Source organism: Primulina tabacum, chromosome 18 (genome assembly GCF_025594145.1).
Source record: "Primulina tabacum isolate GXHZ01 chromosome 18, ASM2559414v2, whole genome shotgun sequence".
Taxonomy (NCBI): Eukaryota; Viridiplantae; Streptophyta; class Magnoliopsida; order Lamiales; family Gesneriaceae; genus Primulina; species Primulina tabacum.
Window position 1 is genome coordinate 23,141,319 of NC_134567.1, and position 27,857 is coordinate 23,169,175.

The window sequence follows — 27,857 nt, forward strand, 5'->3', positions numbered from 1 at the left end:
ATGGTGTATGTACCTATTGCACCACCGCAACGAAAGAAAATGGGACCTCAAATAAAGGTTGGAATTTATATCGGTTATGATAGTCCATCAATCATTCGATATCTTGAACCTCAGACAGGCGACGTGTTCACAACACGTTTTGCTGATTGTCATTTTAATGAGGAAATCTTCCCAATGTTAGGGGGAGAACAAAAACATACCGAAAAGGAAATTACATGGTATGTATCATCATTGTTACATCTGGATCCAAGAACAAAACAATGTGAAAAAGATGTACAGCAAATTGTGCACTTGCAAGAATAACAAATCAAATACCAGATGCATTTGCAGACACAAAAAGGGTAACTAAATCATATATACATGCTGCAAATTCCCCTGCTCGAATTGAAATTCCGAAGAAACAAATTGAAAATACTCATGATGTCATTAAACGCCTGAAGCGTGGAAGGCCAGTCGGTTCCAAGGATAAAAATCCTCGAAAAAAAATTCATAGAAAAACACGATGATCACAAAATAAAGAATGATATTCCTAAAGAAACACATGATGATCACAAAATAGAGAATGGTGTTCCTGAAGAAACACATGATAATGAAAATGTTCTGTCAGAACCACAAACTGACGAGAATCATGAAATCTCTATCAATTATATTAATACTGAAAAAATATGAAACCGAAAAGATATAGAAGAAATTGATGATATATTTTCTTATAATGTGTCAATCGACATCATAAATGATAATGAAGATTATGAACCAAAATCTTTTGGTGAATGTAAAAATCGGCAGGATTGGATAAAATGAAAAGATGCCATCCAGGTTGAATTGGATTCGCTAAATAAACGTAATGTTTTTGGACCAATAGTCCTTACACCTGAAGGTGTAAAACCTGTTGGATACAAATGAGTTTTATTTTAAAGCGAAATGAGAAAAATAAAATTGTAATAAATAAAGCTCGACTTGTTGCACAAGGTTTTTCTCAAAGACCTGGAATTGATTATGAAGAAACGTATTCTCCCGTGATGGATGCAATTACGTTTCGGTATTTGATTAGCTTGGCGGTATCTGAAAATTTAGAAATGCGTCTTATGGATGTTGTTACAACTTACTTATATGGATCACTTGATAGTAATATATATATATATATGAAAATCCCTGAAGGATTTAAGATGTCTGAAGCACAAAGTTCAAAACCCAGAGAATGTTATTATGTGAAATTACAAAGATCATTGTATGGGTTAAAACAATCTGGTCGAATGTGGTATAATCGGCTAAATGATCACTTGATGAAAAAGGGATCTGTAAATAATTCAATATGCCCTTGTGTTTTTATTAAGAAAACAACATCCGGATGCGTAATTATTGCTGTATATGTTGATGATTTAAACATCATTGGAACAAATAAGGAAATTCAAGAAGTTGTGTCATACTTGAAGGAAGAATTTGAAATGAAGGATATTGAAAAAACCAAGTATTGTCTGGGTTTACAAATTGAACAAAAAGAATGTGGAATGTTTGTTCACCAGACAAATTATACAGAAAAGATCCTTAAACGTTTTAATATGGATAAATCAAATCCTTTAAGTACTCCAATGGTTGTTAGATCATTAAACATAGAAAAAGATCCATTCCGTCCATGTGAAGATGATGAAGATATTCTTGGTCCAGAAGTACCATATCTAAGTGCTATCGGTGCCCTTATGTATCTTACAAATTGTACAAGGCCTGATATATCTTTTGCCGTAAATTTGTTGGCAAGATTTAGCACATATCCAACAAAGAGACACTGGAACGAAATTAAACATATATTCCGTTATCTACGAGGAACGACAGACTTGAGACTTTTGTATTCAAAAGATGCAAATCCAAGTATAATTGGTTATGCCGATGCTGGATACTTATTTGATCCACACAAGGCACGTTCCCAAACTGGATATGTATTTACTCGTGGAGGCACTGCAATTTCTTGGCGTTCACAGAAACAAACGCTCGTAACAACTTCATCAGACCATGCCGAGATTATTGCACTACATGAAGCAAGCCGTGAGTGGTTAAAATCAATGAGCCAACATATCCAAATCTCATGTGGATTATCATTCGACGAGAAGCCTGTGATACTATATGAAGATAATGCTGCATGTGTAGCTCAAATGAAAGAGGGATACATAAAAAGCGACAGAACTAAACATATTCCTCCTAAGTTCTTCGCATTCATCAAGGAGCTTGAGAAGAATAAATGTATTGATGTTCGTCACATTCAATCAAGTGAAAACTCATCAGATCTCTTCACAAAGGCACTTCCTACGACAATATTCAGAAAGCACATATATAATATTGGGATGCGCAATCTACGAAATTTGTGTAGAATTGTTCATGTCAACATGAGGGGGAGTTTACGTGACTGCACTCTTTTTCCCTTACTATGGTTTTTATCCCAATGAGTTTTTTCTAGTAAGGTGTTTAACGAGGCAGTACAAAAACACGTAATGAAGACATCATCGTATCATGATCATCATCACAAGGGGGAGTGTTGAAAATAATATTTGAATGTTGAAAAAGTAATAGTTGAATATTTGAATGTTGAAAATAAGAGTTGTAAAATTAGAAATTTGTGTGTGATGATGTAGGTAATGATGTATTTTATTTTTGGATTATTTGTAAAGATTTCCTATAAATAGATCTCTCATTTGTGAAGAAATTCACAATTGAGTAGAGAGAAAAATATTATAAAGTGTGTAGTTTGGTAAATTTTGAGAGTTTGAGATTTTTACTTTTTACCATAAATTTTTAATTTTCACAACATATGAAAATTATAGTATATGCATATAACAATTCAAGCTAATCATTTTTTGCAGAGAACAGATAAACATTGGATAGTTGCACATGAGCTCTTTGTAGTTGCACTTATGCAAACTTGATTTCCGGAGATGACAAAAAATATAAGAGACAGTGATAGTATAAATATCGTAGATAAATATTCGACAAAACAAGATAACATTTATGCTACTTTGTACTGCCAATATAGTTGTAGTCATTTGATCATATGGGTCTCACTTGTTTTATGGTGGATTCTACTATTAAATAAGCTCATTCAAGGGTTGTGATTATACCGAGAGTATTGACTCCCATTGTAGAACATGATTTTCCATGAAGCAAATACCATGTGTATGAAAACCACCTCTTCAACTTATGAGACAAGATATTATATCTATGAGAGTCATATTTTGAACATATGAAGCAAAATGTTATATCTACATGAGCTTTTTGAACATGTGGGGAGCTATCTATATATTTTAAGTGTTGGTGGATCGATGAGTCAAATCGCTACGAAGTACGCTAATGTCTAAATAATAAAGCTAAAGGTACAACCAATATATCAACGATATTTACAATCATTACATCGCGAGATTTTACTGTTATATCGCGAGATTTTGTATTCAATATATAGTGAGATTTTGACAAATTGAATTTCTTCTGTTGCACAAATTGGTGTACAAATATCGATATACATGTAGCATCACTCAATGTCTAAATGGTGAGTGTTTGTTGCATCCTATCACATAAGAGTTAAAAATATATGTTTAAATTGTTTATGAGTTACAATATAACAAATAAGGTCAAGAATTTTCATAAAATGAGGACGAATACGAAGATGTTTTTTTTAAGTATTTATAAAATGTTTTTGTAAAAGTGTTTTTTTAATTATAAAACTTGTTTTAAAAATAAATATGCTAAAAATTGTTTTATAAAAATATTTTTATGGTAAAAAATAATTAAGAAGGTGTTTGTACAACATAAAAAAAAAAAATTAATTGTAATTTTTTCTCTTTGTTCTTGTTTCTTATTTATTACCCGTTTGACTTACGTTTTATATTTTAAAAACATCAAAAACTGTTAAGTTATTGTTTAAAAACTATACTTAGATAAAAAAAAAATTAAAAATATTTTCATAATTTTTTTTAATAAAAATATTGTCTGAACATATATTTTAAGTTTTTTTTTCTCTTAAAAAATATTAAAAACATTTTAAAAATACTTCTCCAAACATAACCTGGTTAAGTCTCTGTCAAATATTTTGAACTACAAAATTAATTGATACAAAAAAGAGTTTTCCTCATTAGTCGAAGTTAAAATTTTAAAAGAGAATTATTGAAATATGGATAAATATGATTTTATTTTTCAGTTATATTTTTTAAAACATTTAATTCATACGGTCAATTCTTACTACATGACGCAACATCACAGACTTCTCCTTGGAACCATGCTAAAGACACAAGATCTCTCAAGGTGCCCAATTTAGAGGAAAAAAATGTCCTGAGATTGTAATTTTAAATTTTGACATTGTTGGACAATTTTAATGTCACACTACAATACACACGCACAACACGTGATTTTTGTGCTCCAATACCGTTATCAACCCCGATTTATTAGATTTGTCATTATTAAGTAGATATCGAACTTTTAGATATTAGTCTAACCATAATATAAGTACGAATATTCTATCCATCATCGTGCTTTCGGTAAGATAGCTTGGGAGGCCAAGATCTTGTATTTTATGAGCATTATACTTATAGATCGCAACTCTTGATCAATGTATGTACGAATATATATGGGGGATTGACCTTCATGAGAGGTCGGTAGAAGAATTGTGTATCACGACTTATGACGTGCAAGTTATTTGTCATTTACTCGATATATAATGTGTCGTTAACAACTTACTAAAAATTATAAACAGTATTAAATATTGCATCTTTTTAAGATATAAATCCAGTGTTAATTGATCTTTAATTTTTTTACTCAATAAAAATTTTATAACATCATCGTCTATCTGTCAACATATTTTAGCCGGAAGTCATTGTGTTTAGAAAAATCACAAAAACTTGATTTTTTTTCTATAGATACTTAATATACATTATGCTGTAAAAGTTTTATTATTGAAAAATATAATTTTTTATAACTCAGACACTATATTTCTTTTATTTATTTTAATTTAGTAACAAATTAATTATGTTATTTTCATATCTTATTTTTTAATAATTATAAATTTTTTTAATCTCATTTAAAATTATAATAATTATTTTATCTCATTTATACAGTAAAAAATATATTAAATATACTTTAAATCATATTTTTAATGTATAATTGTAATTAAATTATTATTTGGTTAATATTTAGAGTAAGTCTCTTATGAGACCATCTCACGAATATTTATCTATACGATAGATCAACTCTACCAATATTCATAATAAAAATTAACATTTTTAATATAAAAAATAATAATTTTTTTATAAATAATCAAAATAAAATTTGTGTCTCAAAACATACGAACGGATATTTAATATTTAATAGTAATTCGGTTGATGCAAATAGATATTCCTCGCAAACATAAAACATTAGTATCTGCCTCTCCATATATCCGCCACAACGCCAAAACCAACGCCACCGTCTCCGTCTCCGTCTCCGTCTCCGTCGCTGCCTTCGGTTCTAAATTACGAACAATTGTTAATCGGTGGAGTCTAACGCCAAATCACAAGGTCGAGTTCCGCAAAGTGACACCGTTTCGGGGATGCCCCGGAGGATTATCGTCGGGTCTAGGGCTGGTTGAACATATCTTTTATTGTGGTTCAATCGAAGGGGTTGGACGGCATGGCTCCAGCGAGAAAGCGTGGAGCGAAGGGCGCAAAGACGAAGAATGAGTTGAGTTTGGGCGATCTCGTCCTCGCTAAGGTTAAGGGTTTTCCGGCTTGGCCTGCCAAGGTGCATTCTTGATTCGCTTTGATGACTTTCCATATGCCTTTATTATTTAACGTTCTTTATTTTTATCAAGTCTTTCCTTTTTTTTAGAAGTTATTTTTATGCTTTTATGATGTATGATAAATTATTTTCTTCGGAATACGAATCTCTTTGATTTGAATTTTCGTTTACCAACCCTCTTTATGGAGTTTCATTGAGTTTCAGAGTTTGATTGAAATATTTAGAGGTGAATAATTGTGGTCTTGGAAACTAGAAGACAGAGGTATAAAATGTAGTTGATTTTTCATTTACTTGTGTCAGATTTAACTTCGGCGGAGTTGCATTCAAGGCATGGGAACTAGGGTTACAACTTAAAACTTTTTTCTCAATCACGAGTTATTTGGTTCTAAATGTGTTTACATTAACTTCGTAAATCGTAACTACATCCCGGTGATCTCGCAGGTATAAGCTGTACATATATTGACATGTAGGTGACTATCTGTGGAGACACGTGTCCGAGTCTTGCTAATGCATACATAGACATGTAGGTTACTATCTGGACACACGTGTCCGAGTCTTGTTAGTAGTCTTTTGTATTCAGGTTTCTTTCGCTTTTGTTCACCGGAGTGTCTGTATATTCAAATTATAGGAAATAATAGTGGGTGTCTGATTCCATTTGATTCCAATATATTACCTTTCTCCATCACGAGTTATTTGGTTCAAAATGTGTTGTCTATGTCTACATTAACTCCATAACGGCATCCCATTGATCTCTCACACAAAAGCAGTACATATATAGACATGTAGGTGACTATCTGTGGAGACACGTGTCCGAATCTTGTTAGTGCATACATAGACATGTGGGTGACTATCTGGAACACGTGTCCGAGTCTTGTTAGCAGTATGTTGTATTCAGGTTTCTTTCGCTTTTGTGCACCGGAGTAACCATATATTCAAATTATATGAAGTAATAGTGGATGTCTGATTCCATTTGATTCCAATATATTACCGACCCTTTCAAAACCCCACCTTTATATTTGAATACAAGCTAACTATTTTCCTCTTGATCAAGGCCATTAGGCTGCTTTCACAGTTATGTGTTTGTTTACTCGTGTGATTAGTGCATAATCAGTTCTTGGCTTTGATCGTGCTTAAGTCAAATTTAAGTTGGCTGATTGACTAACCTTTTGTGGCTTTAATTCCAGATAAGCAGACCTGAAGATTGGAAGCGCGTTCCTGATCCCAAAAAATATTTTGTTCAGTTCTTTGGTACATCAGAGATGTAAGCATTTCCCTTTTTATCTTTTCCTTGTGCATATGCCGAGAGGGCTTGATTTCCAGGTTGACTCTAAGAGTTTTTCTGGAAAAAAACTTATGAGGGTTTAATATCTGTTGTTGGGTAATTGCATTTTTGAAAGATAAGGAGTACTCTTGCAAATGGACACTTTTAGAGGTACAATTTAGTGGATTAATGTTAACCGGCTGTTTCCATTCTAATTTTACTCAAATTGAGGTGGATATTAAAGCACTGATATACGATGAAGATTTATTTATTACCATTGTAACCAGGTGGAATGTTGGAATGTTATAATTTGTCCTTTTCCTGATAATTTTATTTAAGTGCAATATAGAATCAGCGTTCTAGGTTTGGTCCTGGCTATGGGTCCAGGTTTTTGAAAATTTGGTTGCACATTTTTAAATGGATGCAATTCCTTAAAGGGAATGCAAACAGTTAGATGCATTTCCTGTAATACATTAATTATACAAGGCCACGCACGTTGCCTCATACCTGTTTTATGCTTTATGCTGTGTTGGGTTGATGATAAAAATATTTGTATCATATAGTTTGTTGCTTCCTTTTAAAACAATTGCTTTTGTCTACATAACATATTCATTTCCGACAGTTACGTGCTTTATTTAAATGCTATAAATGCCTCAATTGGTCACATGATCCTTATTTTTAAAGTACCATTCAACTGGATGAAAATGGCTAAATATCTCATTTTGATAAAGTTTCGCTGGTAAGATCTCTTTTTGATCCATGGTTTCCTGCTTTTAGCAAAGTTATTTCTTGATTTTGTTGTTCCTGTTCCATTGTGCTTTTAATGGGCACATTTTCTTGCTGTTCTGTTTGAGTTACAGGAAATAGACATTAATATATTGTCTAAAGCTTTGTAGAGCGCTTGAAATATTAGAGTATGCTGTTCTCATTATCTCATTCATGGGCAATGACTAATTTTAGCAGCTGACATTTCAGAAGGTGGTTGCTCACTTGCTCTTTGAAGATATATTTGACAGGAAAAATGCTTCTGCGTCATTGTGGAATTTTGTATTGATATGTGGTCTGCTGTTTGCTAATGGAAATTTTAAATTGAATAGATACGAATTTCAACGACAATTGGAAAATTCCCTTGGAAAGGTTTTATTTTTTGTTAAATGTAATTCAATATAAAGCTATTACCTTGTCACACATTCTTTATCGCTAGCATCTGCAAATGTTTGGTACTTTATAACTAATGTTTAGAATGAAAAAACAAGAATGGCTTACGTAGTATTCTCCTTTGAATTCTTGTCTTTTCTTTTTATGACAGAGCATTTGTCGCTCCTGCGGATATTCAGGCATTCACCATTGAAGCAAAAAATAAACTGTCTGCTCGCTGCCAGGGTAAGACAGTTAAGTATTTTGCCCAAGCAGCGAAGGAAATTTGTGAGCAATATGAAAAGTTACAGCATGAAAGTTCAAGTGGTACAAGGGATGACAACAGCGAACAAACTTTTGCATCAGAACATTCTACTGATCCGGTGGTAAATGATACTTTGGAGGTTAGTGAAAAAGTTGAGATTGAAGTGAATGAATCGCACTGCAAATTAGAGGTCAATGGTCACCCTGAGCTCGGCTCTAAGCTAGAGCATTGTTCACAAAGACAAGGTGAGATTGAATGTCAAGATATAAACCCTTACTTGTCAGGAGACGTGGATCGTAATTTATCTCCATGTATATCTTCAGGAAAGACTAAAAAGAAATCTAAAGATCTTACTAATGTACCTTCCAATGTTAAGAAGGAAGGTTCTGGTAATGCGAAAGCGGAGGCTAGGCATTCTGAGAGTGACCGGAGTGAATTGGCAAATGGCCACCAAAAGAAGCTAGCAATGGGGTCAAAGAAGAAACCCGAAGGTACAGTGCACAAGAATAGTAGTTCTGCTGTTCCTCGTGAGCATACAGGTGATGGAATGCGAAGGAAGTTTTCTTCAGATAGCAATAGTAAGGTGTCATATGCAGGTAATTCAAAATCAGCTTTAGTTGCAGGCAAGGAAAAAAGAATTGCTGTGGATAAAAGACGTTCTGACTCCAAAGATAATGGACGGATGGATGCTGAAATAGATTTGGAGCAAAGTGAAGTTGTCTCCAGGAAAAGGATGAAGACCCAACATGGATCTGAAAAACAAGCTTTTCAGACTAGTGAGATTACGTGTCCTGCCATAATATCAAAATGTACTGACATTGGAAATGATGGTAGCATGTCAAGATCACAAAGAGACAGGAAAAATGATTCCAGAAGTCCTAATGTTCTTGATGGAAAAATGAGTGATATAGATCTCAAGAGGTCAACATCAGAAGGGATGCCCCAGAATCAGCAGTCCTCCAAAATACAGATAAATAATGAGTCAAATCATTTTACCGATGAAGATGATCTTCCTCCAACTAAGCGTCATCGGACAACATTTGATGTGATGCCTGGTTCTGCTACGATTTCTGAAAGTAAATTAGGAGGTTCTGCATCACACAAAAATGACTCAGTACGTCCTAACAAAGTTCGATCTCCAGTTTCACAGTTGCACTCAAAACGAAGAGCTGTCCGACTATATGATGACGGCGACGATGACATACCTAAAACCCCGGTTCATGGAGGATTTACTAGTAAGGTTTCTGTTAACCCACGTGCACCAGATTCTAAAAAGAAACCTGTTGTGCATGGTGAGAGTTGTGTCAATGATAAATTGACGTCTAGAGATAGAGCAACTATTGACGATCGTTCAAAGGAACAGGCACAATGTGCTCGAGTATCCAATAAAGCTCCATCTCCAAATTTTCAGCTAGGCTTAGTGAAGATGGCTGGAGAATTATCAGCTGCACGTGTATCCCCTAATTTAGCCCACTTAGATGATGAAAAATTACCTGCCATGGAGATTAGACCAGTTTCAGTTACCCCTGAAAAGTCTCCCCAGTCTATCAATGGTACCAGACCATTAGCTGAACAGCAGAACATTAAGTTCAGCAAGGAACCTGTCAATGTTTCTCTGACGAAAGCTCCCACAGGAGCCAACGATGTTCTTCCTACTGCTTCTGACAGATTAACTTCATCTCCTCATGAAATTATAACTGATAGAAATAATCCAGCTTCTTCTCGAGAGAAAAGGAATGCTGCTGTGAAGTCAGATTCAAGGATTAACGATTCTTCTCACGTGGTGGAACACCCTAATAAAAGCAGCGCTCCACTTCGTGAAAGGTAACTAGAAAGTCTTGATTGAATGGACATTAATTTATTTTCTTGTTAGCTTTGCTTATGTTTGAATGCACCATTACTCAGGCTGGATGTTGGTAAACGTGAAGAAACAAGTTCTTCAGTTAATGCGAAAATTCCAGAATCTGTCATGTCCATGAAACATCTCATAGCTGCTGCTCAGGCTAGAAAAAGAGAAGCTCACTCACAGTGTTCTTATGGATTTCTTTTTCCACTTTTGGATATTGAAGCTGAATTGCATGGAAAAAGCTTAAGCCCTGCTCCTGCTACCAGAGTCTTTGAATCAAGCAACACGCAACAACTGGATGTACAAAGCTTACATTCCATTTCTCCTGCTGATGTTCACCATTTTTCATCGACTAGTCAACATGAAAATGAAGTTCTTGAGGAGAGAATGTTGAGTTCCAGTGATCATGCTGTTGGGGGTCCTTTAAGTGGAGGTACCGAAGCAGTTGTTGCTCGTGATGCTTTTGAAGGGATGATAGAGACATTGTCAAGGACCAAAGAAAGTATTGGGCGTGCAACTCGTCTTGCAATTGATTGTGCAAAGTATGGGATTGCCAATGAGGTAGATATATTAGTGTGTAATAACATTTTTCAGCTTATTTCAACTTTTTTAAAATCAGATATCTTATTGCTATGTGTTCATTTGTCAATATGATCCCATGCATTTCTGTTTTATGATTTTGTTAGGTTACTGGCATAAATCATCAGTATTCTCCTAGTTCCAATTAATTGAAAACTTGTTTTAATTTTTTTGGTTTTGCGAGAACACCTGCTTTAGGCATTATGCATTCTTGGCTTTATTGATTTCATCCTTGTGAAGATGTGAGATTTCTTCTGAAATTTTTGGGGTGTCATTTTCCTAGGATGTTCAGGGTATTGTCATGGATAAAGGCCTTTGATATATTATGTTATTGCATGTTAATGTATCATGGGAGACATCAATGCTTATGTTCTTGAACTTAAGTAGAGATGTGAAACATAGTTATTAGAGGCGTAAGGCACACCAAGTCACAAAGGGCTCTTGGAGCCTGAGGCGCAAGGCGAGGCACGCGTCTTATTGAAGCAAGACGCACTATTAATTTTTTTTAAACATATTTATATAGTTTATCATTATATGACAAAAATGTTATTATTAAAATAATTAAGCTTTTCAGAAGTCTAATTCATCAATAAAAATGACTCTTTGTTTGTTTGATGGTTTGGAGACCCTTTGTTGTCGTTGTTGCGCTTCTTCTTCATCAGGATGCTTGCTGATGTTGGGGATTTGACCGTTGTTTTTTATTTTTTATTTTTTCAAAATAGAATAGAAGATAGCAGGGCATTGATTGTTGCTGCCGTGCATCTTATTTTTTAGGGTTTATTCTTTGAATTTTTTTTTTCTAAACCAGCTTTGGGCTGTAGGCTTTGCAGCCCATTTTTGTTAAAATTTTTATGGTTTACGCTTTAGGTTTTTTCCTAAACCAACTTTGTGGTTTTTTTTTCCTAAACCAGCTTTGGGGTTTTTTTTCCCTAAACCAGCTTTGGGGTTTTTTTTTCCCTAAACCAGCTTTGGTCTCTAAGTTTTGCAGCACATTTTTATTAAAAAATAGAGAAACTGGGAAGTGAAATACGGAAATGCGCTTTTTGTCGCCTCAAGAAACCCTTGCGTCTTGCAAGAGGCGTGCGCCTGGGCTCGGCTCTCCTCTTGCAAGGTCGGCGCCTGGGTGGTTACCTAAGCATGTAGGGTGCGCCCGGCTGCGCCTTGTGCCTAGGTGCAGCCGGGTGCGCACTTTTTACAACTTTAATGTTAAAAATGCTTACATCATTTGATTGAATCAAGTCATCACAGGTGCAGCCGGGCACACACTTTTTACAACTATGATGTGAAAAATGCTTACATCATTTGACTCAATCATCATTATCTGAAAACATTCATAAAATTAATGTGAACTTGAATATTCAAACTTATATCAAGATAGATTCAGTACTTTTATTCCAATACAAAAGTGGCACTAACTACCTGTATTCAGGGAAAATATGTGGTTGCTTCACTGACTGATTGATTCTAGACACCCAATCATCTGTGTGGGAGAGCCCTATGTTTGGCTCATTATAGCTTGCTACCTTGCTGTGTCTGTTAGTTGTCATTCTGTCTCCGTCGTTTCTTTTTTTGGTTGGTTATCTTAACACAATGCATTTTCCTTGGAAAATTTAAATGCTTTTGAACCCTCTGTTCTATGCAGGTTGCTTTTTATCTGTTTGTTGTTATTCTGTCTCCATCGTTTCTTTTGTTGGGCGGTTATTTTAACACATAATGCACTATCCTTGGAAAATTGAAAATGTGTTTCAACCCTTGATTTCGTGCAGGTTGTGGAACTTCTCATCCATAAGCTGGAAAACGAGCCAAGTCTTCATCACAGAGTGGATCTGTTTTTTTTAGTTGATTCAATAACCCAGTGCTCTCATAGTCAAAAAGGTATGAAGAGATTAAGATTTTGTTCTTTTATCTCTCCGCCTCTCCTCTCCTATCTCTGGCTGTTGCACAAATGTTTGAAAAAATCTAGAGCACTAATTGTTTCAGTACTTGTCACAATAATAACGTGCTGTTTTCGTACAATGTGCAGCACCCGCACCACCCCCCACCCCCCTCTTCTTCAATTCTCTTTTGTCGCCTGATGTGATGGAGATATCTTCTAGTTTCTTTGTTGGAATATGTTCTTCAGGAATAGCAGGTTCCTCTTATATTCCTACTGTTCAATCAGCTTTGGCCCGTCTCATTGGAGCCGCGGCCCCACCTGGTGCAGGTGCAGAGGAAAATCGCCGGCAAGTTCGTAAGGTGACTGTAATTTATGTAAAAGGGAGTCTTCTGACTAGTTGCAGAATAACTGAGTTGCAATCTTTTCTTAGGTCTTGCGATTGTGGATTGAGAGGAAAATCTTGCCAGAGTCTGTTCTTCGCCGCTATGTTGATGATATTGGAGTGCCAAATGATGATACATCCGCTGGGTTTTCACTACGGCGTCCTTCCCGAGCCGAGAGAGCTATTGATGATCCTCTCAGAGAAATGGAAGGCATGTTCGTGGATGAGTATGGGAGGTCTGGAACTCTCTCTTTCTTCTTGGAGTGATCTTTACTTTATATTCCCACCCTAGTAATTATGATTTTCGCATTTTATGCTTTTCCTATATGGGTTGTCTTGGCCCTTCATTTGTCAACTTGCGATAACACCAGATGAGACATTTTTAAAATGTAGATGGTGGAAATTCTTGATTTTTTTGGCTTGGTCTTTATAATATTTTACGTTGCATTAATTATAACAATAAATGTGAGACCATTTTTAGTTCTTGTAGCTATTAACTTCGTTCATCATTCTTCAAATGTCATGACTCAAGTTTATCAGCTAGTATTGTTTGGGGTCTGTCTTTTGTTGGCTAATTAATGTGCTTAACAGATTTCTTTAAGTCGTATCTCATGTGCCTTGGAGTAACGTTTTGTTGAGCTCTCATTACTTTGCCTCTCCAAGTTGATATTTCACTTGTTATGGTTCCTGTAATGCCAATCTGTTCATAGTGTATATCAATACATATTTTAAACTAAAATTATTCTGTGATGACTTGCGTCTGTTTTAGTCTGTTTTCCCTCATATGTGATCCTTTTGTTTCTTGGATAATGGTTTGTTGCTCGCCAATTTATTTAGTTTTTCCCTGCTGTCCTAATTTGCATGGCATTAACCTGTCATATTCATTATAATGCTTCATTGTGGGCCCTGGTCTATAACTTGGGTGTGTTGGCATACAATGTGAATACCTCCATTAAAGTCTGAAGTCTGGAATCCTTTTTCTTAAAAAAATCTAATATGCAAGTGTTTTCTGTTTTATATTGTTTCAGCAATGCTACATTTCAGTTACCTGGATTATTATCATCTCGTGTCTTTGAAGAAGAAGAGGAAGAGGAAGATGAAGAGGAAGATAGTTTGCAGACAAATTTTTGCAAAGAAATTACTGACACATCACCATCTGAACATTCTCCTGTGATAAGAGATCCTGAGAATTGCACCGTTACTCCAAGTGACAGACGACATAGGATTTTGGAGGATGTTGATGGCGAGCTCGAAATGGAAGATGTTTCAGGACACCAAAAGGATGAAAAACCATCGCTTACTGATGGCACTTTTGAAGTTGCTTCATTTGAGCCAAACTCAGAGGGGATCTTTACATCAGCTTCAAACAAGCTTGCCGAGTGGCTGCCTTCTCCCGAGGGTTCTCCTCCATTGCCTCTTGGTTCTCCTCCTGTAACACCACCTTTACCTACTTCACCACCTCCACCTCCATCATCGCCCCCGCCACCGCCGCCGCCGCCCCCGCCCCCGCCGTCTCTCCTCTTATCAACAATACTCCCACCCCCACCACCTTCGTCACAGCAACAGCTATTTCCTCCATTACCCATTGGTCCTCCACCAGTGCTTTGTCATCAATTATTGCCACCTCAACCTGCATTAATCTCTCAACACATGCCTTCACTGCCATCCACAATATCAACGTCTTCTATGTTAGCTTTTCAACCCCCTCCCGTGTTGCATGAAATTGGTGGCACATTGACCGTGAGTCTTCTGGCCTTTTACTTTATGCTTGTTTTTCGGTTGCATTGATGTGACATCGTTATATGTTCAGAAATATAAAGAATGGATTTTTTTCAGGGAAATCAGCATGCCCATATGGTTTCATCTACTCAAGGATTTCATATCGATGCATCTGTCAGGAGTGAAGCATTGTCCCTGCAATCTTCTTGTTTTCCTCCCGCTGGGGTTGGTAAATCAGTAGAACATATTGGTTATAATTCATTGAGGAGTGTGGAATATAGACAGTCCGATGGATATATGAATCTCCAATCATCGCAACACAGGCAATTGCCTGGTAGTGCACTTTTTGCGCATAGGCCTTTGCATCCTGAACCCCCACCTCAACACCCACCTACTCATTTTTCTTATCCAAAAGCCTCGGTTCAGCAACACCAATATCCGCCTTACTTGCTGCCAAATTTTTCGGACAGCTCGAGGAGGTATGCTGCAGATGAATCATGGAGGATGCAAGTAAATGAGTTTTCTGATTCTCCGCATGTTGGGTGGATGCCAGCAGGGAGGCCATGTTCAAATCCCCCTTATCCTCATGAAGGTGTGTGGAACTATCTTAGTTAGATTTAATATTTTAAATCTATCTCGAGAGAGGTATCGCTGTTACAAACCTTTTATTTATCGTAGATAATTGCGACTGAAAAATGAAGTTTTCTGGGGCTACATTTTAGAAACTTCAGATTTCTGGCATATGTTTTATGACTAAGAAGTATGTGTTATTGCAAAATTGATATGCTTGGTTATTGTTGTTGTTAAGTATAGATGGTTACAGGTTCTCACCTGAGCACAACATATTGTTTTGTCAAATATTACTTGAACTGCTTTTAGTTTAATTTTACTTCCTTGTACGTATGGGTGATCTTAGAAATAAAAAAAAATATACTCCAGAATCTTTATATAGTTTTTAACATTTGCATAGGCAGTGTTCTAAAAAGCGGTAGGCGGTAGGCGGGCGGTTACCTACCGCCTAGCGCCTAGGCGGTTGTCTTGGCGGTTTTTTTAAAGCTTAAATTCATTAAGTGGTTCATGAGTATTATGTTTGTATATGAAATATATATTATAAAATTTAAAATTGTAATAATAAATATTTATTAATAAATTTTTATATATGAATCATCCACATCAGTTTACTACTTTACTACAACCGTTGTACAAAATTTGTTCAACAATCAACAATCCATCCTTGTGCCATAGTTGCTTCTTCATAATTTGTTTTTTTTTAAGTGTAAACCGCCTAGGCGGATTTTTAATTGTAAAATCGCCTAGGCGGCTTTCGCGTCAGGCGACGGATTAATATGGTGGCGCCTAGAAGTTTCGACTAGCCTAAAATCGGGGCGGTTTTGGACCGCCCAGCACCTAGGCGCCGCCTAGGACCGCCTAGGCGGGGGTTTTTAGAACACTGTGCATAGTCAAAAAAGACATCTATGTTTATCATTCAATGATTTACATTCTGAATGAAGAGAACAAATATAAGCTGAGTTAACAATGAATACAACTCAAATGCCTGCCTTCTTATGCACATGTACATAATCAAGTTAATTTGATGACAATGTTTGTGAAATTCTGAAGATGTGTCAGTATTTGTTTTGTTTTTTCCCCCTCTTTTTTTCTCTTTCTCCCCTTGTTTGTTGTTTATAGTTGTGAAAGCTAGAGCTTGAAGGCGTGGCATAGATAGGCTGCTATAGAACTCTTTATTTTATCTTTCCCTGAAGGATGGAATACAGAAGCATTTGTTGACTTTTGGAAGGACTCGTTTTTCTGCCTCTCTGTTGATGTTTGTGTTTATCAATTAACAAGCATTAGAATTTGTGAGAGTGCATTTTTATGGGCATTTATAAAGTATTTCTATTTATTTGTTGTAGGTTACTTTGAACCGCCTCAGGAAAGGCCCGCTGTTAATTTTCCACCCGCTGCCCCAAATTCTGTGGCAGCTGCTTCGCAAATCTCAGGTGATACTCTAGTGCAGAGAATCTGGTTGTGGTTACGCGATGTTCATCGCCGCTGTAAATGCAATTATGTTGATTCAACTTTGTGTTGTACGTACTTTGTCCAGTTCATGGTGCTCCAGTGATACCTGGCAGACCGGACATGTCTGCAGTCAATTGGAGACCAGCGTGATATATATTCTGAGGCTTACAGATCTATGGTGAGCTTTGGTCTTGCCTTCCAGTTACCATAGTCATACATACTTTCTGTCAGGAAACAGTTTTATGTTAATTGCCTTTTGTAATACCAAGTAATTAATTTTTTACAAAAAGATCTGTAATAGATCTAACATGAGAGCACCTCAAGCTCTTACAAAGTAGCTCTTACAAAGTAAAGACTTCATGTCTTCTATATCATAATAAAATTTTGAATATGTAAATCCAGAATCATTGACTGAAAAATATGGGAAATTTATTTATCACGGGTCAATAAAGCGTGCCATAAGTATGATTCAGGTTTGATGAAACAGGAGTTAGAGTTTTGGATGACTGGGAATATGAATGGGAAGTTATCATGTATTGTAAGCTGCATCATTTTGCACATGAGTTTGTGGAGAACTTTCATATCTATAACTTGAACAAAGATTTGTAATCTTTTTTTTAAATGTTATATGGAAGTTCTTTATTCTTGTTACATACAGCAAATCAACCAAATTATGTGAGAAGCAAAAGGAATGCTGTTTTTGCTATTGTATTTCTATTATGTTGGTATCTTCAATGGTGAAATGTTGACATTTTACTTTTGCTCATGTTCCATTTGTATTGAGATGATACCACGTTCCTGCATCCACCATATAGATACCAGATCTGGATTTTGTGATTTCTGATCAAGTTGGCATTAACTTTATTGTTGATATTGATATTAATCAAGAAAACATCTGATTTTACATATTGGTCTCCCCTTGTGTTTGATATACCTCTCAAGAGACCCCTGGTTTCACTATATTTTTTTTATAAATACGACCCTTTTTCTTTTAAATATTAACACTTCTCTGCGTATAAAAACTATTATTATTCGTCTAGTTATCTTCTATTTGAAGTCTTTAGTGTAGCATATACAGACTATGTTGTGATTAACGCTTGGACTTTTAGCTAAAGGTAAGCTGGCTATTAGAGATTGAACTTATTTCCTATAACCATACTTCTTTGTCTTCTTCCAACTGTTTTCAGGTCACAAGGATCCTCATTTGAATTTATAGATATTTATACTTGCATGAAATGGACAAGATCGTTGAGAAGTCGTGGTGAACCTTCAGAGTCGTGTATATTAGAATTCTTCCTGACAAATGGATCCGTGCACACATACTTCTAAGTGTAAGCCGCTTTTTTGCCCATTTTGTAATTATACCATATTATTCTGATAAACAAAATTTAGTGGAAGCTTCGGTTTGAAGTCTATGCATACCATTTTTGTTTTCCTACAGAATCCCAACCCACCTCCATACATCTATTAATATATATGTGGTCTTACAAATTTTTTTTCTTACATAATATGTTTTAGTCTTGAAATTTATTTTATTTGCTATCCTGGAGTCTAAAGTATGTTACCCTATATACATCTTTCATTAACACGTGCACCCATGTCTACACTAGCAAATCTTTTGGCATTGCGTGCTGGGTGTGGAAACTAAGCTACACTCATTTTGGGAAAGGGTTCCTGCATGTCTCTGTGTGCGCGACTCATGTTTGTGTGTTTTAAAAAGGTTTTGTTTTTAAAAAAAAAAACAAAAACAAATTTGAGATCACTCTCATTACTCGAACGGCAATCTATGTCTTGAAAAAATGTCCAACCATGAGTTGTTAGGTTGGCCTCTATGTTCGAATTGATTTGATTTGATTTGATTTGTTTTCTCCAAATAACCCGATTTCAGTCCCCCTTGTAAATATATCGAATCGCCCCTTATATTTGGTCTTGGTCATCTCGTCGCAACTCGGTCCACCAAAGACAGACTTATCGGATTAAATATGCTACTTATTGGCGAATATCCTTCAAATACGATGGAATCAACCAGGTTTTTTTATTCAAACAAAACGAGCCATTTGAGGTTCAGTTTGGACTTGGTGCCCGTTAGTCACGAAATGGAGAGAAAGTTTTGATGTTGATTCCCTGATATTTTTTCTTAAAATTTTTCTCGGAAGATTACGTGAGAGACATTTAAATGATCTGTGTGCGGCACCAAGTGCAGCTCGAGTAGTGCGGAGTCGTGTAATTGGCTTTGCGAGTTCTGTTTTCGGATTTTGTTTAATCTTTTTCGTTTTCAAATCCCATTTAATGAAGCAAAGATTGGGTGGATGATTGTTGTGTGGAGTAGGTCTATTGTGAGACGGTTTTGTGGGTCTGTATCCGTGATACGGATTGACCTGATTCATACGTATCGTCAAATGTATTATTTTTTGCAGAAAAAATAATATATTTTGATGAGTTGAGTATTTCCCATAAATGGATTTGTGAGATGGTTTTACGTGAGTTTTTGTGATGTGATTATTTGGTCTTTGTTTTTCCACGTGTTTTAGATTTATGAAAACAAATTTAGAAGAACCAATTCTAACTGATTAAAGCAATTAAAATTTTACAGATCTTCACCTTTTTTATATTAAACTAACTCGAATTGAAATCGAGGGATTTAAAATTCATGGGTTGTAAAAACTACATAAATAATATGAGTCTTGTTTGAATTGACGAATTTGAGATAATAGATTTCAAATAAACTGATTTCAAATTATTTGTCTTGTTTATATGAATAAAGCTAAAACAAATTTTAAATTTTTTGTATTGTTTGGGTGAACAATGTTAGGACGAATTTCATATCTGTCATTTCAAGTAAACCTAATGTTCTAGTCATTTGAAATCCTTAATTCAATTTATTGTGAAATCCATTTATCCAAATTCGAGTTGATTTGAAGCATAAAAATATAAAATCCATAAATGTAATTTTTAAGATTATAGTTGAACAGAGACATTTGAATGATTTCGGTGAATTTCAGTGGATTTCGATTTGGCACGAGTTAATTTTTTTTTTTAAAAAGCATGATGATGTTGCTCTCGCATAATTTACATAATTGAAACTATATAATATAATAATAGTTAAATATAAAACTTTTTAAAAAAAAAAGAGTGGGGTTTATTCGATGTTTTTCTTTTAAGTCAGCCATAATATAATATATTTTATTCAGGTTTTTTAATAACTCTAATAATAAATAATATCAAAGACTTTTTTGTTGGCTCTACATGACTAGTGTATTAAAATAAATTAACGTGTCGGTGTAATCCAATTTTTAATATTTAAATTTACGTCTTCTGAAACCGATGTATTTCATTTTAGTCACAAATTGTCATTTCTAGCTCTAATTCTTTTTCTTTTCTTTTTTTTTTTTAAATATATGTGAAAATTGTAGTGAAGAATTATGCTAAATGCAATATAAAATTTGTTAGATGAAATGTACTCTTTTGATATTTTTTATACGATATTCATCTACCGTGTTTATCTATATATTTGTGACATTCAATATATTTTTATCATATTTAATATGTGAATGTCAACTCAACGATAGATAGAATGAGTTGATACAGTAGATCATGATCATATAAAAATTATATGTTAAAATTGTTTGGAATTTACTAAAGAATTTATTTGAAATTAATAAAATCTAAATAATTGATGAAACATGTTTTTGTTTTATTCTTTTTTTATAAAAGGGTCGGAGCTCAGATCTGCAAATCCTCGTTCCTTCCATAATATTTATTTATTTGCAGATATTATCTGCATTTATTTATGGAAAAGGAGAGTGTAATGTATGAGAATGGAGGAGGAGGAGATTTATACGCGGTGACAATGGCCGTCGGTTCTTCGAAATCACTACCGATTTCATCTCCTCCGTCCACCGCCGTCGCGGTCGGGGCCAACGGTGGACTTAATTACATACTACACCATGTCTCCAAATTCGATACACTCGCCGGTGTCGCCATCAAGTACGGCGTGGAGGTACCACTGATTGTTCGTTGATTGTTGTTGATTCGCGCGGTTTCTGATGATTCATTTGCGGTTTTGTTTTGTATCTGTTTATTATGTTTTATGCATGTGTGTTTTTTGTGGTGGGAAAAATTGTTTATGCTCTGTTCTGGTGGTTTGTGCGGCGAAAAAATGTGTAGAAACGAGTAAGATATTGTAGTTGAGCTGATACTTAGAGCGCTGATTTCAAGTACTGAACCCTCTGTTTTGTACTTGGCGATTGCTTGGTTACTGGCTAGTTCTGCATGGGATACGGGATCCAGTGCAGCTGCGGGGATTATCTTTTTACCGTTTTATTTCGATGCGGAAGGCTGATACTTGTGTGTTTACGTGTGTTCCTCTCGAGATTGGTTAGGTGGCTGATATTAAGAGGCAAAATGGGTTGGTGACAGATCTTCAAATGTTTGCCCTGAAGACGATTCAAATACCATTGCCAGGGAGACATCCCCCTTCCCCCAGCTTGTCCAATGCCCATGACATTCCTCGTCGGTATGTTTATTTCCAGTTTCTTTTGTTTTACTGTTTATTTTTCTGCATTTATTGCCATGCATTAACTCCTCGATAAAATGCCCAAAATCGATTAAAGACATGTGCCTGTTTTCTTTCACTATTTTAATGTGCCGGGAGAATTGCATTTGGGATAATTCATGCCTCTTATGTTGGAAACTATCCTGTGAATATTTTTAAAATTTAATTATTCCCTTTTCAAGGTGAGAGCATTAAAGTCACTCAGAAAGCACTAATTGGTTGTAGATATCCATTTCTTCTGGTGCTTTTAATCGAATCTGATTTATTTCTTAATTTTTTATGTGCACTATATCTCATGAAGATGCCTTTCTTGCAGTTTGAACTATATATGTTATTCACGTTGTTTTGTGGCTTTCTCCGTTCCTGCTTTTGGCCTTTTTTACTATTATTGTATGTGAATGAACTAAATCAAGGTGCTGCTCATCCAAGCTTCAAGCGATGCACTGTCGAAACAATTGGTCTACGCTACTCATTGTGGTTCATGGGCATAGTTATGTGCTAAGTGTGGATGTGCATCATTGCATTTACCTGAAGCAGTTAGCATGCCAAAGCTTTACACATTAATCATTGCACTCGTTTAGCATTTCCATGTTATTTGTCGATTAAAATTATATAAGTTATCAAAATAATATGTGACTACTAATATGTGACTACACAGTAAAATCTCAGTTAGAAATTAGAAACTAATTGCTCCAACGATGCTCAAATTTGCACCTTAGTGTCAGTGTTGCATTAACCTTGGAGGATGTACCTATACTCATAATCTCTTATAATTTCCTGCCATTGATCTGTCAATTTATTGTGATAGTAAAGTAGTCAGTAAGCTGCGATAATTGCGTGGTGTACATATAGTTTATTTTTTATTGGGTGTTGATCTTCCTATGTCCTGCTTCTTCCGTATGCCTTTTGAGAATCGAAGTTTACATGGAACAGATTTTCCATCTGGGGTGTGGCTACAATATATTTTGGTGCGTCAAATTTTCCAGAAGTGGGTTTCCTTAGAGAGAGTTTTTGTCAAGTTTTGTCATTTACAATAGTTATGAAATTCCCCATCAGGTGGATATATCACCTGTGTCGTGGCATCTATTATATTTGGCTTTCTCCTTCAATTTTCCTATGATTATCACAAGATACAGGGTTGATTGAAACTACTGGTTAACTGATATTGTAGATTTGAAAGGTTTCTAAATTTCCCAAATGAGCTGCTGTTGGTTTGGCATATCGTTGTTGGAGCACTACACAACTTGTTACGTTATAATGCCATTCTGGTAGTTCTTTGATCCTATAAACCAATAACCTAACTATATATCAGATTCTTTGTGTTAATGCATCAGCTGAAAGTTACCATTTGTAATTTATTGTATTTCCCTACCTCACTAAATAAATTCAGTAGCTATTTATTAAATAGTCATGTAGTGGCTTAATCTAGTCTTTTTCGCAGACCAAGCAGCTCTAATCAGACCCCATCCAGCAATGGGCATTCCGATTTATTAGGTCCATTCCAATCGCTAAAATCGAAATCTTCTTCCGAGCGGAAAGTGTCTCCGGCCATGAACAGCTTGCAAGGTTATTACGGTCTTAGACATATAGATCAAAAGGGCACAGCAGGAGGCTTAGAGATGTCTTTGTACCCGAAAGGAGGAGCTCATTATCTAGAGGATGTGTCGTTCACGAAGTCTTCACCTATTTCGAACCCACCGCTGAGTCATCACAGAAAATCAAAGAGCGTAGCCAACGGTTTTGTCACAGAGAAATCTAATCTGATCGATCAGGTGTTGTCACAAGCCGCCGAAGATAGCGACTCAGATAACTGGATCATGAAGTTGGTGAAAAGTCACCAAAAATCTGAAGCTGATTTTATCAGCCTTACGCCAGAAAAGCTTCTGAAGGAGGAGAATAGCAGTGGCAGTGCAATTTCGGTAGTTACAGGCAGAGGCTTGGCTCTGAGGCCCAAGTCAGCCGGCCGAACTGTGTCAGGAGTCGATGCCGAAGCTGGTGGTGCCAACACAATTCCTTCAGGTCTGGGGGATTCTGTGCTTTCTGACAATGGAGTTCGAAAATCATCAAGCACATCAAGTTTGGACGACTCAGATACCAGCGCATTGTCATCCATATGGCCTGCATCAAAGTGGAGTTTGAAGCCCGATTTTCAGGCTCTTTCTAATGCAGTAATCGCTAGGCCCATCTTCGATGGCCTACCTAAACCAATGGGTCGAAGAAACAAAGCAGCCCTTGATTAGTCCTTTTCTTCCTACAAGCTGTCTTTTCTCTTTCAAATTCATCGAAATCTTGATTGGAATCAGTGGGATCGAAACGGTGCAAACGAGAAAGTGAAGGAATAAACATCTACAAAAATTGGATAGACTTCAATATAGTTTTGGCAGAACGGTAGAGACTGGGGGAGTTGAAGTTAATATTCATTTAAAGTTCAAGATCGCCTCGTGAGTGAGACGTGTAAAGACAATCTGGTACAGCATCTATATCCAGCATGGAATCCCTGATAGGAATTGTATATTACACACAATCTATGTGATTTGGCAAGAAGGGGAAAGGAGGAATTTGTTGTACCTATATTTACCTGTCAATATGCAATACACACGTGTATATGTCTTTGCCTGGAAATATATATATATTTTTATCTTGTTCTGTCTTGTGGTAATGGCATGAATGTGATAATATTTATGTAACATGTAGTTTAGATATTATTGTTATCATTATTCTAATAAATCTGTGGCGTCTTGTACAATTAAAACTGCAAAATATGTGCAATCTAGTGAAGAAACCAAAATCCAACAACTGAAATGGGTTGCTTTTGATTAGCCATTTCAAAAACATAAAATGGAACCAGAATTTGATGAAGCCAAACCAAATTGGCTATTGCACATACCTGCTAACATGTTGCACAAATTTTTAAACAGATAAAATTATCGTTTTTTAAGGAATTTATAACAATTTACATTTCATGATCGTGCGAAACAATCATAGTGACTCATATTATAAGAACAAATTTTAAATAAATCTTCAAACCTTAATTTCATTTAGTACTCTCTTGTCCATCAAAGGTTGGTTTAAGCTCCATACTAGATTTTGCAAAATAATCCTTGAAAATCTTTTTTAAGTACGTGACATTGTTATACCTATCAAGGCTGCTCAAAGATATGTGTTTACACAAAGTTTTCAATTTATATAGCATGAATTAAGGGATTTTTTTAATAGCTCATCGTACTTCCGTATAATAAATTAAAAAAACATTTACCTATTTGACCGAAATGTCGTCAGGTTGTATCAATCAGGTTTTACAGACTGCTCTTTATAGCCTAACCATGCAGTCGCAACAGATGGTTCCTGACGTAGATCCCTTCAACAGGACTTAGCACTGAAAGTGCTGTATCTTATAAACTCACAGGAAATATTCAGTAATGTATATATCAGAATTTGGTGTTGTGCTAAGGTGTTGTCAACACCAGCACAGAACACTGCAACGGAAATTATTTGTTAACATACATGTATAATTGCAATAAATAAACAGTGACCATAATTTAATCATGCACAAGTACAAATACTTGTGCGATGCCTCATGGCAAAAGAAAATTTCACTAGAAAATATGTAATCTGTTTACACCAAACAATACTAGTGAAAAATATCAGAATCTGATTCCTTGACACGCCAAGGATTTAAATAGCATCAAAATAAATTACTACTAAAACAGGGATGCATAAACCAAAACACGAATTGCTCAAAAACCAAACAAACCCACTCGAACAATCAACACTTTGCGTCAGTGTTATTCTTCAAGTGTTGTTGACATCAAACAGCAACACGTGATGAGTAGATCACTTGAACACTTTATGTAAATCTTCAATACTGAATTTTTTAGGTCCAGCAAAGCTCCAGAAGCCGCAGCCGCAAGCACTTCTTCTTCCGTCTTCACATTCCGTATTCTCAATGTTCGATCCCTATATATATATATATATATATATATATATATATATATATATATATATATATAATCCGTATTCTCAATGTTCGATCCCTATATATATATATATATTAGGGATCGAACATTGAGAATACGAAATGTGAAGACGGAAGAAGGTATATCGTCTTGACCTAGATCTCCATAGATCTTTCATATCTATAAACAAGGTAGCAAGTGTTTTTCTTAGAATCAAACTCTACCCAAAAGTATAGTATATCTTATAGACAAATTCCCAAATTATGTTGAATAAATCCTATAAGGATTATTTATATATAAGGAAACAAATAAACAAATTAGTCTAGAAATGCAAAAATAAAATATTAATTGAATTTGGAATACACGATTCCTTTCAAGCACAACTATGTATCATTTCCTATCTCATAGTATATAGTAAAGAAGTCTAATTTCGAAAATAATAGATGAGAGGGGCACTTAGCCTTGGTTATTTTATCCAAACATATAACATATTATTACATAGTAACCTCTTGTAGATGATGTGAAACTTGTTTAACTACAGCTTCATCTTCATTCTGTCTTGATATATATAGAAGTTTTTGTGGATTTGAAATCTAGACTTCAAACTTGTGAATTACTTTGCCAGTTCTGGTCGACATATTTTAGTTGGTGTTCCACTAATTAGTGGTTTGTCATGTTGTGGTGGTGGAGTAGCTCATCCTATACTAATGAAGTTGTTGGATCACATGTCTTCTTTACTTTTGTCGGGGATTCTTTTGCTTTTGTATGATCCCAGGAAAAACGTGATTTGTGTGGACCTTCACATTTAAACTTTTGTCGTCATTATGTTTTTTATCAGATCTGGTCTGAAAATCTTCCCGAATTCTGGCTCTTTTCTAACCATCTTCCTATAGGGGCCATATTTTCAGAATTTTCAACGAGTTTCTTTACACATCAGCAGCTTGTTGTTCTACAGAATATTTTTTTCCTTTCAAATATTTCATCTGCAAAGCTTATAGTTTTTTATTTCATGATATTTAACAAAAATATTCTTTTATAGAATTTTGATAAAACTTAAATTAAAACTTGAATTTTTTCATCTCGGTGAGACATACCCATAATCTCATGCTCATCTAGTGGAGACGTCATCTTTAGTGAGTGATGAAACAAGGGGTGTTTCATTCTTCAGAGGATCCTTGATGAACTTCTGGATGTTCATGGCTGGTCTTCTCAACTTGATGAAGTGAAAAGTTTCATGCGAGCCTTTCCCGGTTAGTTTTGGTGATGTGCTAAAAAGTAAAGCTCCATAATATCTTTTTTTGACAAATAATCATTATTTCTTTATATTTCATGAAAAACTTCCAGGATCCATTTTGATAGTGCCAAGATTTATGGGAAGTTGACTTGAAGGCTCGGGATAAGGATCTCGAGCTTCAATTTTTGCTTTGGTCGACTCAACATTTGTACTAAGGGTACTTGAATGCTCTGCTCCAGGTATAGAGCCATGTACTCCAAAACTCTCCATTTGAGAGATCAGTGACTTCTCAACAGCCTGGAGGATCGGCTTTTGCAATTCAAATCATATCTGAGTATAAACATATAAACGTGTTATTCAATCAGAAACAAAATTCTTATCAACTTCTTGTATCATACCCGCAACTTCTGTATTTATGGCAAACTTATTGAACTCGGTTTGAAACATTTCAAAATGTTTCCTTAAACGTTTCTGTATTTTCATGATAACATCGACGTTAACACTTTCCATATCTTGTTAAGAAACATGTAAGAATATTTTCATGAGATTTAATAATAACAATATCAAAATTATAATTTTGGCACAAAACTTGCCATCTCAATAATCCAGCCTTCTTGGGTTTATATTCTATTCTATTTTTCAAGAAAGCTTTTACTTGTGTATTATCAACTTTTAAGGTAAATTTATTTGCAAATAAAAATAATGATCATTTTTCAAAAGTTTTTTTTACTGCATAAAATTCATTTTCGTTGATATGTCATCGTATGACCTATGTATCTTAGAATATTCCACTGCAATATCTGCATGGATCTTCTACATCTGATGTGAGCTTTGTAAGAACCGTTGCCCACCAATGATAATTGAAATATATAATACCATATCATCTTCATTTTGAGGAATAATCATTTTTGGAAGATTTTTGTAAATCTCTTTTTGTTGGCTAAGTCTCACTGTGTGTTTTTCAGTCCAAATAAATCTTGCATTTTTTTCAATAATGGACTAAACAATTTCCTATATTTTGCTAGGTTCTTAATGGACACTTAAGAAAAGTTAACAACTCCTAAGAACTTTTGAAGTTGTTTCTTCTCTTTTAGTTCATCTGGAAAATTATGCACATTTTTCACTATGTGTTCTTGTAGAATTATTTCTCACTCGTCTATTTCTATTCCAAAGAATTCAATATTTCTTGTAATAATGACTGTTTTATTTCCGATAGGACTAGTCCTTCTTTTTTATAAACCTTAGAGAAAATCTCAGAATTTTTAATATGTTTGTCC

The 27,857-nt window shown here is 35.2% G+C and overlaps 2 protein-coding genes across 4 annotated transcripts; both read left to right on the forward strand.

Annotated features, from left to right (window-relative positions):
- Positions 1 to 5,376: 5,376 nt before the first annotated feature.
- LOC142532726 (ENHANCER OF AG-4 protein 2-like) lies at positions 5,377 to 18,326 on the forward strand. Of its 2 annotated transcripts, XM_075639140.1 has the most exons (13): positions 5,377 to 5,754; positions 6,936 to 7,012; positions 8,322 to 8,659; positions 8,738 to 10,238; positions 10,320 to 10,821; positions 12,606 to 12,714; positions 12,962 to 13,074; positions 13,146 to 13,333; positions 14,126 to 14,837; positions 14,934 to 15,408; positions 16,730 to 16,816; positions 16,921 to 17,013; positions 18,023 to 18,326. In XM_075639140.1, the coding sequence occupies exons 1-12, from the start codon at positions 5,644 to 5,646 to the stop codon at positions 16,983 to 16,985; spliced, it is 4,278 nt and encodes a 1,425-aa protein (XP_075495255.1). In that variant the 5' UTR covers positions 5,377 to 5,643; the 3' UTR covers positions 16,986 to 17,013; positions 18,023 to 18,326. The 2 variants fall into 2 exon arrangements, with proteins under 2 accessions (XP_075495255.1, XP_075495254.1); XM_075639139.1 differs by having other exon boundaries at positions 8,322 to 10,238.
- LOC142532727 (uncharacterized) lies at positions 18,024 to 24,036 on the forward strand. Of its 2 annotated transcripts, XM_075639142.1 has the most exons (4): positions 18,024 to 18,166; positions 20,607 to 20,835; positions 21,218 to 21,351; positions 22,832 to 24,036. In XM_075639142.1, exons 2-4 carry the CDS (start codon positions 20,626 to 20,628, stop codon positions 23,628 to 23,630), a joined length of 1,143 nt encoding a protein of 380 aa, XP_075495257.1. In that variant the 5' UTR covers positions 18,024 to 18,166; positions 20,607 to 20,625; the 3' UTR covers positions 23,631 to 24,036. The 2 variants fall into 2 exon arrangements, with proteins under 2 accessions (XP_075495257.1, XP_075495256.1); XM_075639141.1 differs by lacking the exon at positions 18,024 to 18,166 and having other exon boundaries at positions 20,540 to 20,835.
- Positions 24,037 to 27,857: the final 3,821 nt, after the last annotated feature.